General features: G+C 45.4%; 2 protein-coding genes across 2 annotated transcripts in view; one reads left to right on the forward strand and one right to left on the reverse strand.

Annotated features, from left to right (window-relative positions):
• Nucleotides 1-3,033, reverse strand: part of lmnb2 (lamin B2) — a 28,077-nt gene extending 25,044 nt beyond the window's left edge. The window contains exon 1 of the mRNA XM_007908299.2: nt 2,515-3,033. Within this exon, the coding sequence (XP_007906490.1) occupies nt 2,515-2,864 (350 nt within the window). The 5' untranslated portion in view covers nt 2,865-3,033. The remainder of the gene's footprint in view (nt 1-2,514) is intronic.
• A 9,757-nt stretch (nt 3,034-12,790) lies between these two features.
• rpl36 (ribosomal protein L36) lies at nt 12,791-17,818 on the forward strand. Its single transcript, XM_007908298.2, has 4 exons — nt 12,791-12,847; nt 14,719-14,813; nt 15,011-15,145; nt 17,692-17,818. Exons 2-4 carry the CDS (start codon nt 14,721-14,723, stop codon nt 17,779-17,781), a joined length of 318 nt encoding a protein of 105 aa, XP_007906489.1. The 5' UTR covers nt 12,791-12,847; nt 14,719-14,720; the 3' UTR covers nt 17,782-17,818.
• The last annotated feature ends 500 nt before the right edge of the window (nt 17,819-18,318 follow it).

Genomic DNA, 18,318 nt, shown 5'->3' on the forward strand with positions numbered 1-18,318 from the left:
GGCACAGCAATATACTGCAAAAGCCCATTGAAAAGTAGCTAGAGTATAAAGACCGCGCCTATTTTTCGTTTATGTTTCAAACAAATTCAGGAGTTATGTTATTTTGAGTCAATATTTTGGTTGCAAAGATATTTCTGAATACCACTGTATTTGTGTTTCGCCCACAAAATATACCATCAATTCACTTTACAATATATTCTGTGAAGCACTTTGAGATGTCTCAAAGACGTGAAAAGGCGCTATATCAAATGCAAGTATTATTATTACTACATTGAAGTGCTATGTTTTAGCATATTGTAAATTACTGAAAAATAGGTCACATATCAAGAGCTGTGAAGGACCCAATCTATAACAGGATAATCAAGCAATTCAAATATTAAGCAATAAAAATCCAATCCAATGCTAAGACATAAATACCCCTCCAAAAAACACTGTGCTCTCCAAGGGAAATTCCCTGTGAGCTCTAATCGCTGGTTTGGCTTTTAATAAAACACCTCCGAATAATATACTCCCATCGAGTTTTGTGATAGGCCAACGATGGCAGACAAAGGAAGCGATTGCTTACAATCAAATGAACCAGATGCCAACTGATCTGCTATGGATAACAATTTACAGCGTGTTTCACACCAAGAGGACACCCCAAAGGACTCCACAGCTGACTAGGAGAATTTCTAGGAACACAGGAACCCTTCGAGCCTCTTCCACCAAAATAGAGATCATGTTGATCTTTCTTTTTGGTCAGCTGGGTGGGTGTCTGACGCACACGGAAACCCATCACAAGTTTAAGAGTATCCAAACCAAACTGAGAATTCCATGCTAGGACCACCATTAGGGTTTTGGCTTGCAAGGTTAACAGGACCACATTGGGATGACTCCCTGCCCCCAGTGACTGGTCTGCCCTTCCAGGTCCTGTCGAGGGCTAGCTGATCTGTCATCAAAAAAGCTAATGCAGTATTGGCCTTTATTTAAAAGGGTTGGAATACAAAAGCAAGTAATTGATGCTTCAGTGTACATATGCTTGGTGATTCCCTGGAATACTGCAGACCTGCCTTGCTCAGGAACCAGACTACCAAGACTATCACGGAGGGCTGGCTTGATTTCAACATTCCATTGCCAAGTATGTCACCTTGGAGCTGGTTCAGCTCCAAGAAGACCCCACATAATGGCTGATCTCTACTCCAACTCCGTTTACCCACCTTTTCTCCATATCCCTTGATATCCTTAACTTACAAATATGTATCAATCTTAGTCTTGAAAATTCTATTGATCCAGCATCCACAGCCTTTTGGGGGAAGAATTCCAGATTTCCGACCCCTTGTGCTCTAATTTTAAGATTCTGCCCCTTGTTTTGGACTCCCCCACTTGAGGAAATAGTTTCTCAGTATCTATCCTGCCGAATCACTTTATCATTTTAAAGACTTCATTTGACCATCCTTCAACCTTCTGAACTCCAGGGAATACCAACCAGGTGTATCCAAGCTATCCTCAAAAGTTAACACTTTCATCCATAGTATAATTCTGGTTCATCTGTGCAGTATGCCTCCAATGTATCCTTCCTGAGGTGTAGTGCCCAAAACTGAATGTGCTACATAGCACCTTGGAGTATCCTCCCAATGTGAAATGCGCTGTACAAATTTAATTTGTAATGCACTCCAGGTGGGGTCTGACCAAGCATATGTACACTGAAGCATCAATTCCTTGCTTTTGTATTCCAACCCTTTTAAATAAAGGGCAATACTGCATTAGCTTTTTTGATTGCTTTCTGTAACTTTGCACTAGTTTCAGTGATTTGCGTATTTGGACACCTGAATCTCTTTGCTTCTCCACAGGTCTTTCATTATTAAGAAAACACTGTCATCTGATTTGTCTTTCTCGGATCCAAATTAGATAACTCCACATTGAACTCTATCTGCCATAGTCCTGCCCACTCAATTAATCTGTCTATATCCCTTTGTAACTTAGTGTTGTCCGCACACTTGGATATTCAGCTCTCTATCCCTTTATCTCAATTATTGACATATCTGGTGAAAAGCTGAGGTCCCAGTGTAGAATCTCGGGACCACCCTCTTGTCACACCGACCAATCTGGGAATGTTGCCTTTATCCCTACTCGGTCTCCTATTTCCCTACAATTCTGGGCACTTCCATTTTTGTTGATAATCTTTTGTGAGAAACGTTAAAAAGCCCTTATAAATAATCCGCCCTTATCCACCGTGTTAGTGACCTACTCCAAAAGTAACCTACATTAGTCAGACATGATCTGGACCCTTCACGATTGCACGCCAACTCTCTTTCGACTGCTCATACTTGTCCGAGCACTCACTCACTGTTCTGCAGTTATAACAATACCAAAAAGCAAAACTTTAGGGACTGTGGAGGGAAGTGACAGCAAAGAGATTCCACACACACAAAAAAAGCGTCGCCTCAGTTGTAACCGCGTGTGGAGTGACAACCGCGATTCACAAACGCACGTGGGGAGAGGTGACGGGAGGGGAGAGGGGAGAGGGGGCTTTACCCTTTGCTCAGCTCCTCCAGCTCAGCCTTGGTTTTGCCGAGCTCGATCTGCAGCTTGGCCTTGTCCCGCGCGGTCTCGTCCAGCAGCTTCCTGGTGTCCGCCAGCTCCGTCTCGTACATAGACTTGATGCCGGTCAGCTCGCGGGTGGTCACCTCCTCCTTCTCGGAGATCTTGAGCTGCAGGACGCTGTTCTCGGCCTCCAGCGAGCGCACCTTGTCGATGTAGACGGCCAGACGGTCGTTCAGGTTCGTCAGCTCCTCTTTCTCCTGCAGGCGGCTGATGCGGGTCGGGCTGAGGGGCGTGTGGGCCGCGCTGGCCCGACTCTTCTGGGAGACCGGAGTGGCTGCCATGGCTACAAGCGGCAAGAATCTATCTCCTCACAAAAAGGCCGCTCTGCTCAATCGACTCGACACTCAGGCGCGATCTCTCCGCGTTAAGCCGCCGCGGTGTCCCTGAGCTCCCGGCCACGAGAAACCGCCGCCTTGGGATTGAATGAGAAGAAAATGGCGCCGGTGCCCGCCAGTCTCCAACCGCCACCGATGGCGCCTCCCGCGTGGCCCGCCGGGACCTGTAGTCCGCCCCCCGACACCTCACACCCGCCCCGCCGCTCCCACACCTGCCTCCTTCCTCGCCTCCCGCCGCCGCTGGACTACAGCGTCAGGAGCGTGACTCAGAGTCGCTTTTCCTCCACTGTGTGTCGGGGCGGATCCGCCTCGGAGACCAGCGCGAGAAACCGCAAACTACAATTCCCGGCGAGCACTGCGTCAACCGAGCAACCTAACGTGCTTAGGACGCTGATTGGTTGGCGTCCGCCAGGCTTAACGCCCGGGCTTGTCCGACGTCACTGCCAGCAGGTTAGGTTGAGGAGGCGGAGCCTGAGGCGCGAAATTTGAATCTTAGCGCCAATGCGCGGCCCCTCGCTGGCGGGCGGCCAAGGGCGCGGCTGCTGGGCCGGGAGTCCTCACAGGAGGGTAATGCTGTACAGTGGGCGTCATCGCGGGCAGCCAACCCAGGCTCGGAGATCATCATTTTTAAAAAATGCATCTGGAAGGGATTTGCTCAGGGATTTGCCTTATCTGCACCGAATGGGCTGTAAAATTTCAGTTCTCCTGTTTTGAGAACAGGGTGACCAAAAAAAGCTTGATATCTACTTTACTACTAAACACAATCATTTCTTTTAAGACTTATTAGACATTGTAACGGTATGACTTGTAAATGCAAAGATTATTATTTATCACAACTTTTTGTCACCCTTTTATATCCCAGCGTCTTGGAACGTCCTCCTGACGTGAAAGGTGCTTTACAAATGTAATTTGTTGTTTATTCTATAACACAAGCAATTAAAGTACACATAGTCTACAGCTCTTAACTTAAACAAATTATTCATTATATTTTCTTGAACACTTCAACATTTGCCCACAAATACAGTGACTCCACAGTAAATATCATGAAGCACTTTGAGACATCCTCCTGATGTGGAAAGTATTTTTCGGGGATCAGCCGGGTGCTTTGACACATTTGGAAAACCATCACCATGCTTAAGAGTATCCAAACTATGCATCCCATCTACACATGGAAATTCCAGAGATAGATTGTTGGAATGGAATATGCTCTCTCCCTGGAGGGACACATCTTACTTATCTAATTCCAGAAAATATTTGGCACAGGTTGGCGAGAGCCAAGGCTTGGGAACCCCAGAGCTGTGTGTTGGGGAAACTGCTGGATCTAACCAGCTAAAACTGCATAGCTTGCCAGTGAGAGCGCTACCTGCAAGCTTTTTCACTTCTTGTCCAACTAGGACCACCCTACCTGTTAGAGCTTTAGCTTGCAGGGTTAACAGGAGCTGAGTGGGAGGATTCTCTGCCCCCAATGACTGGTCTGCCTTTCCAAGTCCTGCTGATAAGCTGTTACAGCAGTGCCCTAGAATACTGTCGACCCACTGGGCTCAGGAACTACAGGGGGCTGGCTTCAATGCAATATTCCGTTGCCAAACACATCATCTTAGAGCCATTTTCTAGGAGGATAGTCACTGGTTGGCCGTTTATCATCCAAAAAACACCGCAGCTTTGAGGTGGATGGTAGGTACCAGGGACTCCCTGTGAGATTACTGCTGGGCAACACAGCTCAGCACGAAATGTGTGAGAGCATTGCCACCATCTTCCTGTCCGCAGCTTGGGCACACATCCCTTCCCATTGAGCGATGGTTCCATTAGTTGGAGATGCAGAGTTTAAGTAGCAGCTGTTTACCTCTGTGGAGGCCAATCAAGGTGGATTCTAGGTGCTGAATGTACGAACGTGAGTTTACAAACTCTGACTCCAGTTAACACCTTCCAGCAGCTTTTTCTGCAAGCCTCAGATTTTCCTTATCAGCTACCTGGCATGATATCAAATGTCAGTATTATTATTAATGTGGTTTCCAAAGACTGACAATCGGGTTCCTATTTACTGTTAGGTGTGGAGTAAGGAAATTTGCCTAAAGAATCAAACCTGGGTCCTCTCACTTGCGAGGCAAGTGCGCCAAGTCCAGAACTCCATTTGTGAAATTCTATACTGTTGCTTTGGCTGAGATCAGACAAGTCAACCCAGAAACCTGGGAGCTATTCTCGAGAGTCACTCTTGGCAGTGGATTTACCAGTTGAGGGAGTTTATTTTTTNAATATTTACATATTCTTTAAACATTAGTAACAGCTTTGATACAATTCTGGATAACCTTGGATAGTATTCTTAGAGAAAATGACAAACATGATCATGTTTTTTTCAAATGCATTTGCTAAAAATCTATTTTGAATGAGCGAACCACTGAGATTTGAGATTATAAATCAAACAATGCACATCCACCCAATAGGACTGGAGCAGATTTTACTGGAAGATAATGATCATAATTGTTCAGTGGAGCAGGTGTCAAATGGAGGATTCCTCATTGCAACTGGTTAGACTAATCATCTAGTTCTTTGTGCAGAGCTTTAACAGTTGGTAATAATTGCATACTAGAGAATGTACTGCCACTTAAGTCTCAATTACCCATGTGATTTTCAGAATATGTTGCCAGCCACTATTTTATCTGACTGGAGACGAGTGTTTTTTTTAGGAATCTCTGTGGATTCCTATTGCTTGTTAACAACAAAAGCCACTAAAACAATTGGGTTAGCTAGTAAACATTTCCCCCAAGTGCAATACCAGCCACGCTGCAATCATAATAATTCTTGTGTTTGATTCTCAAGTTGGGAGGATATCTCAAAGCTCTTAACAGGATTTACTCTAAACTGTAAACTATAGTGACTGTGTGTTTTGACTAACACATGGAGAAAACTGATATCAAATCCCTTGTGAGTTGCTTATTCTACAGAAAAGTTTGTCTGAATTTAAATTTTCTGCTGGCAGATTTTCCCTCCACAGCTGTAAAAATGTTGTTACCCAAATATTCTGTATGTAAATTACAAGGGAGGCCGATCCCACTGGCAGATTGGTGACTGAGGATGATTAATAACGCCACTAAGTTCCTGCGTGTATGTCACTGTGAATGGTGGATCTTTCCAAACTCTTATTTAGGGATAAACATTAAGAAAGTTGCTCTTGATGGCTTAGTTGTGTTGGCAAGAAATTTAAATGAGATTCACAACTGAGCTTGACTCTTTACCGCTCTCTCACCCAGACACTCACCTTCCAGTTTGGTGGGTCGGGGGGGAGCTCCAACTGATGAGGAGCGAGAACCGTGGTTAATTGTGGAGTCCTGTAACTGAGTGGTTAGAGTACTCGCTTCACAACCGAGAGGACCTGAGTTTGATTCCTTGGGCAGGACAAAACATTAGGCAAATTTCCTTACTGCACACACCTCTGTTTACCTAGCAGTAAGTAGGAACCCGGTTGTTAGTCAATTGTGGATTGCTTTCCGGGGGTTATAATCCTTTCAAAAAAATTGGGCACTCAATCAACCACTATTTGTAGAACAGTGCTGCGCACAATTGGCTGCCGCATTTTGCCCACAAAATATACAGTCTATTCACTGTACAGTATATTCTGTGAAGCGCTTTGAGACATCTCAAAGACGTGATAAGGCATTATATCAAATGAATGGATTATTATTCATTTTCCACTCTCCAATCCCTGAGTACTGAGACCAGCTATCTGAAGGAACTGGTGCTGCCTTCACCTACTGTAAAGGATAGCAAAGATACTATGACAAAGAAACCTTTGTTGAGTAATAAATATGAGGTTCCCTGTAAAGGAAACTGTCTAAAATGTTAAGAATGTTTGTTTAAAGTGATAGCGTAACACGCCTTAATATCTGGTTCTGTCTTTGTGGGAAGCAGATGAGTAATCAATGTACTGTACAATGTCCAACCACAATTTCAACATCTTTTGTTTGAAACAAACCAATAATTTTGAAGAAATTTCTGATTTAATTGCAAACTATGTTGTATTTTTTACTACATACGATTTCTATCTTTAAATATTTCTGAACTAACATTTGATCATCGAAGATCATCTCGATTCTGGTCAAAAACAATAGCTGTACTTTTTAAAGTATTATAATGATCTCATCCCAATGAAATGAATGTGGGAGCACACGCCTTACTGTTGTTCTTTTACGTTTTTATTTGTTTTGTTCAAATATTACTTGGGCAAATAAAGAGGATGTGTTTTTTGTATTAGTTAGTGAAGCTTTTATTCAAATCCTTCCAATAAACCACAAAAGTAGATACAGCCCATTGTGTGACACATCTGTATCTGTATCCCAGCACCCACAGACCCAACACCCACAGATCCAACACCCACAGACCCAACCCCAACACCCACAGACCCAACACCCACAGACCCAACCCCAAAACCCACAGACCCAACACCCATAGACCCAAACCCCAACACCCACAGACCCAACACCATTACTCACATACCCGAACACCAACAGCCCCAGATCCAGCATGGGTCAGCATTCAACAAAAGGAGGATACCTCAAAGCACTTTGCACAGCTAACTGGGAGCCGAGGCAGGGGGAGGGGGAAAAATTACTGAAAGCCTAGTTAAAAAGATGTGCCTTAAAGTGGCCAATACATATTAAGGCTGCCTTTAAGGTGGAGAGGGAAGGGATGAGTTAGAAGGACTGTGGGATGGAGTCCCAGAGATCAGGGGCAGAATGGCTGAAAGTTCACCGATGGTGGATGGGTCGGGCGGGGGATATTCAAGCCAGTGTTTGCTGAGCATAGGGAGAGGCGGGTGGGTAGTAGGGTTACAGGAGGTCACAGAGTTAGGTTGGGGAGAGGCTATGGAGAGCTTTGAAAGTGAGGATCAGTATCTTGAACCAGAATTCATCCAGAACTCTGAAACCCATGTCCTCTCCCACACCAAGCTCCATGACCCTACCACTCCAATCCTTGCCCAACTCCACTGGCTTCCCATCACACAGAGAATACAGTTCAAGATTTTGGTCCTCACCTTCACCATGGCCTCGCTCCCCTCTACCTCTGCTACCTCCTAACTCCCTATCATCCTGCTCGCTCCCTCCACTCTGCGGGCTCCGGTCTACTTCATGTTCCCCGCTTCGCTCGCCCCAGCATTGGGGCCCGGGCCTTCAACCACTCTGCTCCCACGCTCTGGAACTCCATCCCACAGTCCCTCCGCCTCACCCCCTCCCTTGCCTCCTTCAAGACCCGTCTCAAGACACTCCTTTTCAACCGTGTCTTTGATTACACCCCTGCCCTCCACCCTCCCCGACCCCAACCTCCAGCTTGGGTCCGAAACAATGATTGTCCAGCACCTTAGTAAGTCCTCCCGATGTGAAAGGCGCTGTGTAAATGTAATTCTGTTGTTGTTGAACTAGATCCGCTGGAGCATGGGGAGCCAGTGGAGCCGAGCGAGGGTGGGGCTGATAGGCTCACAGAGCATGGTGGGGGAGAGGACACGAGCCGTAGAATTCTGGGTGGGAGAAACTCGGGAGTTAGGCAAACAGGGAGTTGGAATAGTTGAGCCTGGAGAAGAAAAGGAAATGAGGGGGCAGGAAATGTCAGTTGGTGGAAGGGACAAGCCCTGACAACAGCAGCTCTGACACCCTCAATCCCTAGAACAATGTAATAAACACAGCAATGTTGTGTAGTATTTACAGGACATGTTGCAGCAGTGTGTTTTATTAGCACAGAGGCCAGGTGCAACATAATCTCACATTTCAACATTGATGTGGAATAATCATTTCCAGTGAAAAGCAAAGGCACTCCCAGAGACAGGAATGCTCTTTATGTTAGACTGGGGAGAGATTTTAAGAGCCAGTGGTTCGAGAAAAGCAACTCAGACAGTAACTTGCAGATGTTTTTCTGATACAACATTTGAGAAGAAAACATAACGGATAGCGTCCCAGAGCACTTGAAGAAAACATAAATATCCTGAACCCCCCCCCCGCCTCCCTCCCTCTGCTTCACCACTTCCACCCCCACCCCCACCTTCTAAACACTACACACACACCCTTCCCAACACACACATCCTCCCCTGCATACACACCCTCACCTACACACACACACCCTCACCTACACACACACCTTCCCTTACACACACCACCTCCCCTACACAAATACCTTCCCTATACAAATCCCCTATACAAATATTTCCGCAATTTTCTATTGGCCATGAACATAAGAAAGGATTGCCATGAATTAGAGTCTATTTTAGTCCATTCCCAAAAATTAGCAATCATTTTTGTTACATCTTTATAATTGGAAATAGCTTGAAGGAGGAATGAAATGGACACAACTGCAAATACCCTTAAACCATTTTATGTAAAATAGTTTACTTTTTCTTGTTTGCAGATATGGTCCTGCCTTACAAATTTATGAACAATTTAAGTTACAGCAAGGATAGTGCATGTGGTTCAGATTCATGGTGATATTTGCTGCAGCAACAATTGCAATCAACAATGTCTTCACTCACCTTTTATAAAAGTTATGATAAACCTTCATAAAACACTGGTGAGGCCTCAGCTACAGACTCTGTTCAGTTCTGGGCTCCACACTTTAGGAAGGATGTCAAGGCATTGGAGAGGGTGCAAAGGAGATTGACCAGGATGGTACCAGGAATGAGGGACTTCAGTGATCAGGAGAGGCGAGAGAAGTGAGGGTTATTCTCCTTGGAGCAGAGAAGGTTAAGAGGAGACTTAATAGAAGTTTTCTAAATTATGAGGGGATTCGATAGGGTGAACAAGGAGAAACTATTTCCACTGGTGGGTGGGTCGGTAACCTGAGGACACCGATTATCACCGCAATTATTGGATCTGATTTAACTGGCTATCATATTTCTACCTCAACAGCCCCATCTGGTGGATTATCCAAAAGCATTTATCTTTATTGTAAAACATTCTTGGAGAGGGTGCTGAGGAGATTACCAAAATAGTACCAGGAATGAGGGGCTTTAGTTTTGTGGAGAGACTAGAGAAGCTGAGATTGTTCTCCTAAGAGCAAAGAAGGTTAAGGGGAGATATAATAGAGGTGTTCAAGATTATGAGGGATTTTGATAGTGTAGATAGGGCGAAGCTGTTTCCACTGGCAGGTTCTTCCTATCTACAAGAATATAGATTTAAGATAATTGCCAAAAGAACCAGAGGGGAGATGAGGAGACATTGTTTTACACAAAGAGTTGTTGCGGTCTGGAATGCACGGCCTGAACGGGTGGGGGACACAGATTCAATAACAACTTTCAAAAGGGAATTGGAGAGGTACCTAAAAAGGAAAAGTTTGCAAAGATATGGGGAAAGAGCGGGGGAGTGGGGCTGATTGGGCAGCTCTTCCAAAGAGCGTGCACAGGCACCATGGGCTGAATGGCCTCCTTCTGTGCTATATTCTATGATTCAAAGCTTCCTACCTTCTCTGAGCTCTATCTCAGAGTACAGCAGAGAAAGAGAGAATGTTTGTGACTTTGTTAATGATGGGGAGGAGTATATTTAAGTGGAGGGTTTTCTATCTATTTTGATGATGTATTTCCTTCTCGAGCCCTGAAGCTGCCCTTCACCTCAAAATATCATTGAAAATACTGATTGCGAGGACATTTTTCTTTACTCAGACACACAGTCACTACACTTTACAGTGTATCCTGTAAATAAGGATGAAATCAAATGGACTGAAGGGTCTTTATCACAAGGCACTGACCTTGTGATCCCGTGTTGTTCAGATTGTGCAATAGCACTTTGAGCAACTTTTTCAGCAAGATCACTCTCCTCCAAGCCAGGAGGAACTCTGCTCCCCCCGAACCTCGCGACCCCCTCTCTAAAGACGTGAGTACAGCCTGGTGTAATGGACAGCACCTTCAATCTGTTTGTGTGTGTGTGTGTCAGCCTGGGACAGTGGGTATCACCCTCAATCACTGTGCGTGTGTGTCTGCGTGCGTGCGCGTGTGTGTTTGTCAGCCTGGTGCAGGGGTTATTGTCAGATGTATTGGCAATGCAACAGTTAACCGCAGTAGACACAGAGAAAAGCCATGCCTGTTGGCCATAGCATTCATACAAGGCACCCAGAGGAAGTTACGGAGGCTCAAGGAAAAAGATGAAGAGGTCCTTGGCAAAAAGCCGGCATTGTAGCAATCAGTTCATGAGGTTCTCAGGTTTCTGCAGAAAACAAGTTTAGGATAGTTTTAGGATATAAGGATCAGAATTTTGAGTAATCACTGGGAGATGAAGCGAGAATGTAGGAGACTGTAGGAGCAGAGGGGAGCAGAACAGTCAGAGAATCCTGATGCTATCCTTACATTTGTTTATCCTGATCATGTTGCTTGCAATAAATTTTGATTTCAACACTACGTTTTGAGTACACCTGTTGTTCAGGATCGAATGTGTAAGTCCTTCGGAAGGAAGGGTGGATGAGGTTGACAGGTATCGCCCTCAATTACTACGCTTTGTGTGTATGTGTCTGTGTGTCAGCCTGGCTCAGCCTCACACCCTCAATCACTGTTGCAGACAAATTTCCCTGCAATTTTGGGGAAATATTTCAGCAATTTTCTATTGGCCCTAAACATAACATAATTGGACTGGCCAATAAGGTGAAACAGCCTATCAATGTTACCTTATTGAATCCTTCATAATCACTTGTTTCTTTCTTGTATAGTATCTCTTTCAAACTGTTTCTGATCCTACCCTCCGGCATTAATTCAACAGACATCAATAACAACAACAAAATTACATTTACAGAGTGCCTTTCATGTCAGGAGGACGTCCCAAAGCGCTAGGACATCTTAAGACATCTTGAGTTTATGCAATGTTTTATGAAACTTGACTTCCTCGACCGCATCCCAACCCCTCTCCTTACCTCCCAGCTCCACTTCCTTGCCCCTCTACTCAGACATCATAAACCTCTCCCTGTCCATTGGCTCCGTTCCCAGCCCTTTAAGAATGGCAGTCATTACTCCTATCCTTAAAAACCCTAACCCTAACCTTAACCCTAACCCTTGCAAATGCAAGGATTAAAGTAGACACAGAGGGTCTGTTTCCCCTGGTAGGAGAATCTATAACCAGGGGTCAGTCTTAAAATTAAGGGTCAGCCTTTTAGACAGAGTTGAGGAAACATTTCTTCACTCAGAGGGTAGTGAATTTATGGAGTTCACTCCCCCAGAAGGCTGTAGATGTCAGTCCTTGAACATCTTCAAGGCTGAGACTGATAGATTTAAAAAAAAAGAGGGATTAGGGGATATGGGGATAGAGCAGGTAATTAGAGTTGGGTCTGAAGATCAGCCATGATCTTATCGAATGGCGGGGCAGGGCTCGAGGGGCCGAATGGCCGACTCCTGCTCCTAATTCTTATGTTCTTCTTATTATGTATATGGTCAACAAACAAATCTCCTCCTCCAGCTGTGACCTCAGGTCCACTGATGTTCTGTCCTCACACAATAAAGAATGACCCTTTAGGTGAGGTTTTTACGGGATGACGAGCCTGCGGTGCAGTCAAACATAAATAATAATCCTTGCATTTGCTGAAGCTCCTTTCACCTCAGGCCAACTTCCTGGGATGTCCTGCAAAGTGTAGTGACTGTGTATTTGTAGACAATCTTCAAGTGAGGAAGAATGGTAATCTTTGCATTTGATACAGCGCCTCATCACGTCTTCGAGACGTCTGAAAGCGCTTCACAGGATACACTGTAAAGCGAATTGACTGTATTTTGTGGGTGAAACACGAAACATCTTAAAGCACAATTGAGAAACACGTTAACGTTGACCCAATGGGGGAGTGCGGCTCCGCGGCGGCAGCCCCGTCCCCTCCAACATGGCGCCCGGCACGTGACCAGCGCGGCCTCGGCGGAAGCCCTGGTGTCCCAGCATTCCGCGCGGCCGGGTCCTTCCGGTCTGACCGCCATTGGAGAGAAGCGGGTAAGAGGCGACCGTCGCGCAATCCGTCGGGTATCGCCGGCATCTCGCGGGCGGGAGGCTCTCACTGCCCGGCAACAGGAGCGGCGCCGTCCCGCCCACCGCGCGGGGGGATCATTTCCTGGGTTTTGTGTCAGCTTTCGGGGATATTTAGCAGTTGCTGCTGCGGCGGGGCCTGTGCGGCGGGGGGGCCTGGAGCCCCTCCTCACCCCGGGCTCTGGGTCAACGTCACCCGAGGCACTGAATTCGGAATAGCAGCCGAGCCTCCCGGGGGGACAAACAGGAGCTGGTGCTGCTTCCCTCCTTAAAAAAAGAAGAGCGAGGACCAGCGGCTCGAGCTCGCTCTTCACCCGGTCACTGAGGCCCAGCCCCGGGGTGTCCCGGCCCATAGCACAGTGCGTCTTAGTGTAGTACAGTGTATTGGGAAAGGGTGGGGTCTCCATGGGAAAGGGTGGGGGTCTCCAGGAATTGCCAGGACTGTACAGGCTTCCAAAGGAAGTGTTTGCTGTGGGAGTGGGGGCGGGGTATGTGGGGTCACTGGGAGCTGAGTTGTCTGGGTAGGTCCGCTTCCTGAGCCAGGCTGGTCCAGGGCACTGCTGACTGGCGGAGCGGCCAGCCTGGCTCATCAGGGGCAGCGGGGATTCTTACAAATTGTCTCCTCTTAACCCTGCGAACCAAAGCCCTAATGGCTAGGATGGTTCTAGCTGGAGAAGCAACCTGGATGGGTGGGGGGGCAACTTGAAGCTTTTGAGACAGTACTGTCAACAGCAAGCTATATAATTTTATCTGATTAGAACCCAGCAACACTCCACTGCACATTCTGCGGTCCCCAAGCTTTGTCTAACACTCAGATTTGGGTAAGCAAGAGAAAGTGAGCATTCAGTTTCAGTCGGAGGAGAATCCATGTGTTGGATTCTCCTCTGGTGTACATATACTGGTATACATATATGGATATTCTTAAGCATGTGACTGACCAAAAAAGACAAATGTTTAAACAGACTTTAGATGTATTTGTTTGGAAACTATGGATACTTGTTATGGGACATTGGCAGTTTGTATTAACATTTTAAGGACCAATATAGTGTATGTGTGATACTTTTTGCAGCCTCAACACAGAGGCTGTTCTGCTTGGCTTCTGTCAGTGCAGTTTCACCTCAGGCGCATGTTCACAGATTTATACTCCACTGTGGAGCTGGTGCAGAACCTCAGTGTCGTGTTTGATTCAAATCCCACATCTCAGCTTTCCCTCACCTCCAAAACATTGTCTGCCTCCACCTCTGCCTCTCATCTCAAGCTAACGGGACTCTAATCCACTCATATATCATGTCCAGACTTCACTACACCTCACTGCTCACTGGACTCCCCAGCTCTTCCCTAACAAGTTGCAGACTATCTAGAATTCTGCCGCCCATATCCTCTGCACACCAGGCTCTGTGAGCCTAACATCCCCCCATCCTCACTTGGCTCCACTGGATCGAGTTCAAAATCCACATTCTCGCATTTAAATCTCAACAGTCTCACCCACACTACCTTTGTGACCTCCTTGAACTACAACCCCAGCTGCTCCCTTTGCTCCCGCCCCAGCTTCATGTCTCCTGCCTTATCTGTCCCACCATCAGCGGTCAGGCTTTCAGCTATTCTGCCTCCGCTCTCTGGAACTCACCCTTCCTGCCCTCATTTCAAGCCTGTCTCAAAATGAACATCTTTCCCCCCCTGCACCTACCTTGGCTTTCACCCCCAACTCGGGCACCTATGCAGCAATATGAAGTGCTTAGAGACGTCTTCCTGCTGTGAAAGGAGCGGTATAAATATAAATTGTATTGTTCAGGAAGATGCTGAGTTTCCATTCTTAGTGCTCTGTGTTCTCTCTATAGAAATGGCAATCAGGTATCCTATGGCCGTTGGCCTTCATAAAGGTCATCCTGTCACCAAGAATGTAACAAAGCCAAGACACAGCCGCAGGAGGGGGGTGAGTAACCAGCATTCTGGTCTCTGGTCTTATTCAAGGAGCTGCACATTTTAAAAATACAAAGAGTATTGTACCATCTTTAGCATGTGTAATAAATGAGGGTTTCGGAAATCATTACAACAGCCCTAATACTTCGCAGTCACTCAAAAAAGTCTGCTTTCTCTTCACTTACTGATGGTTTGTATTTGCTTCCTCAGCAACTGACCAAGCACAGCAAGTTTGTGCGAGATCTGATCCGTGAGGTGTGTGGATTCGCCCCATATGAACGCCGTGCAATGGAATTGTTGAAAGTTTCCAAAGATAAGCGCGCTCTGAAGTTCATCAAGAAGAGGGTACGTGTCTAACAAACACCGATTTTTCATACAGTTCAACACCTTAACTACTCAGTGTTATTCAGATTTGGGTTTAGCAGTGAGGTGAGGTTTGGCTTTAGCAGTGAGGTGGTAGTTTTACTCAGTGAGATTGTGAAGGAGTCACTTTAGAATCATAGAAACGTGCAGGACAGAATGAGGCCATTCAGCCCATGGAGTCTGCACCGACTCTCAGAGAAGGTGTTCATTCAATCCCACTGTCCTATCCCCACATCCCTTTCACCCCTCTATTCCTCATCTGCCTGTCTGCTTCCCTCTTGAAACTCACAATGGATTCTTAACATCTTACATTAGGAGTCCTGTAGCTCAGTGGTTAGAACACTGGTCAAGAAGCGCATATTGGTACGAAAATTATAGCATTGCGCTGAGGAGGGCCTTTACTGTCACATGTTGGTGGAGTCCTGTAGCTCAGTGGTTAGAGCACTCGCTTTGCAAGTGAGAGACCTGAGTTCAATTCCTTGGGCAAGTTTCCTTACTCCACACAGAGCCTAATAATAATCGTTACAAAACAAAACAATAATAAATTGGTCATTTTCAATCTACGACTGTTTGTGGGACATTGCTGTGCGCAATTGGCTGCCGCGTTTGCCCACAAATATACAGTCAATTCACTTTACAGTATGTTCTGTGAAGCGCTTTGGGACATCCTCCCGACGTGAAAAGCGCTATATCAAATGCAAGGATTATTATTATTTATTCAACATCCCCACAACTTTGGGAAATATTTGGCCTAAGCTCTGCTTTTGCTTTTCCTGTCAGTCATGTCACGAGTGACAGTAGAGATATTTCCGTAGACTTCTGAAGCCCCTCCCATCTTAACAATCATTAATAAATGCAGGAATTCTGAGAACTTCCAAGCTCGCAACAGGGATATTGTAATGGGGGGAGGCCACAAAGTGTGCGCCACCATGTTATCAGGTGCTGCTACCTCACCTCATGCCACTTCTCCATTTCAATATTTTTGCTTCCAAGGCGTCTTCCTATCTTTCTTAAAGCCCTCAATCTCATATCTGCCTTTCTGGGATGAATTTCTAAATTCTTGTTGCTCCGAGAAATTCAACAACAACAAATTACATTTGTATATCGTCTTTCACGTCAGGAGGACATCCCAAGGTGCTGGGCAAATTCATCCTTGGCTCTTGCCCTTATTTTAAAGTCATATTGTCTAGTAACTGATTTGACTCCCCAGGGAAAATGTTGCTCAATATTTAGTCAACTCCCTTGAAATTCTTAAACCCCTCAATCCAATCACTCCTACATTTGAAGGCAATCTGCTCAGTTGTGCTAATTACAACTATTTACACTGTATATACTTCTTGCTGTGAATCCCAGAAATCTATTTGCTTTGCTGTTGGCTCTTCACCTAAAACTTTTACTCTGAGTGCTTTTGTTTTCTAGTAATACATTATTATTATTATTATTACATGAGATTCTCCAGTACAACCATTCTCCATATTTAGTGTGAAATCAAAAACCTGTTATAAGACCAATATGTAGAAACTGCCAACAAGAGAACTGCTGCTCAGCCTAGTTATGTTCAATGAGCCAAGGTTGGTCAGGGTGTCATTGTGGGAGAGCAGATCGGGGTAACCCTTGATTGGAAAAAAAAGCTAATTATGATGCTTTGAGGAATGAACTGGCCGAGGTAGAAATTGGCAAAGATGTTGAACAACAATGGAAGATAAAGCGTGAAATACAAAAGGTGCCGAAGATATATATTCCATTAAGAAATAAGGGAAGCTTAGCTAATAATGGGATGCCATGGATGAATAAGGAGGTGAAAACAAAACTGCAGCTAAAGAAAAAAACATTTGAAAAATACAGAGTAGCCAACAGAGAGGAAATACAGCAAACTTAATACAAGACAGCTCAATACAGCAAAGAGGTTAAACAGATAATTGGAAAGACAAAGAGGAGAATGGAAGGGAGTAAGGAATGGTTGAAGACTTGTGTGGAATTTAAACACTGGCACGGATTGTTTGGGCTGAGCGGCCTGTTTCCGTGCTCCCTCCTATACATTCTTTGTAAATCTTAAGAGTGTTGTATATGGTGAACAACTGCCCTGATTTCTGGGAACTTGCCCATGGCACAGCCTCAGCCAAAGGCCGCCCTTTTACACAGACCCTCACCTGTCATGTTTTTATCCAGCTCCGAGAGGGTTGGGATTTTTGGAAGCAATAAAACAAGCAGATCATGTGGAATTCTGTCAGCTGCAGTAACGGTGAATCAAATATGCTTCAATATTTCAAGTCAACCTCAAGTTTCAAAATGGATTGGAGTGTGATACGATCAGCACTAGAGGTTGCGAATAGCTTCTGCAGGATGTGCTGAGCGGGGGCAAAATGGGGGACTGTGATGTGGTGGAGGCTGCTAGTTCAAACTGAAGATACACAAACTAAATGTTACTTCACTGATCACCCAAGTACAGACCAAGCTTCACTGTGTCCGGGTTAGTGACTTTGGGTGATAAATCTCCATGTCCCTAATTGGTGCCGTTCTCTCCCCAGGTTGGTACTCACATTCGTGCCAAGAGAAAGCGAGAAGAACTCAGCAACATCCTGGCTGCAATGAGAAAAGCAGCTGCAAAGAAGGATTAAATTGTATAAAATTACAAATAAAAGTTTTTCAGAATTATTGCTGTTGTCTGTAATTTCCAGCTGTAGATGTGACTTTCTGGTTAAAGAGACTCCTCAAAGTATTGGCTCTGCTCTACAGCCCATCTGTCAGCACAAACAATGAAGATGCATTAACTATGATGAAAGTGATGAATTAAGGACACTTTGACGACTCTCCCTGCAGTTGTTTGGGTTGAGAAAGCTTACCCTCGTCTGTGAGAAAGGCTGTGAGTGATGCTGCTGCTTTCAGTCTCTCAGGATGTCCTGCTGGGAAAGGACTGGATAAATGTACATTTGTATTGCTGCTGGTGAGAAAGTCACACCACCATACACAGCTGATAATAGGTTAGCGAGAATTGCAGAGTGAAACAGAACCGGGCCATTCAGCTCAACTAAAATTGGCAAATTGTGTCAGTGTTTAAACTCTTACCTCCTCCATGTATCAGCTGATGTTACGAGCAAAAAAATAATTTGGTCACTCAATCTACGACTCTTCATCCGACACTGCTATCTTGCAAT

The sequence above is a fragment of the Callorhinchus milii genome, unplaced genomic scaffold (genome assembly GCF_018977255.1).
Source record: "Callorhinchus milii isolate IMCB2004 unplaced genomic scaffold, IMCB_Cmil_1.0 Scaffold21, whole genome shotgun sequence".
Lineage (NCBI taxonomy): Eukaryota > Metazoa > Chordata > Chondrichthyes > Chimaeriformes > Callorhinchidae > Callorhinchus > Callorhinchus milii.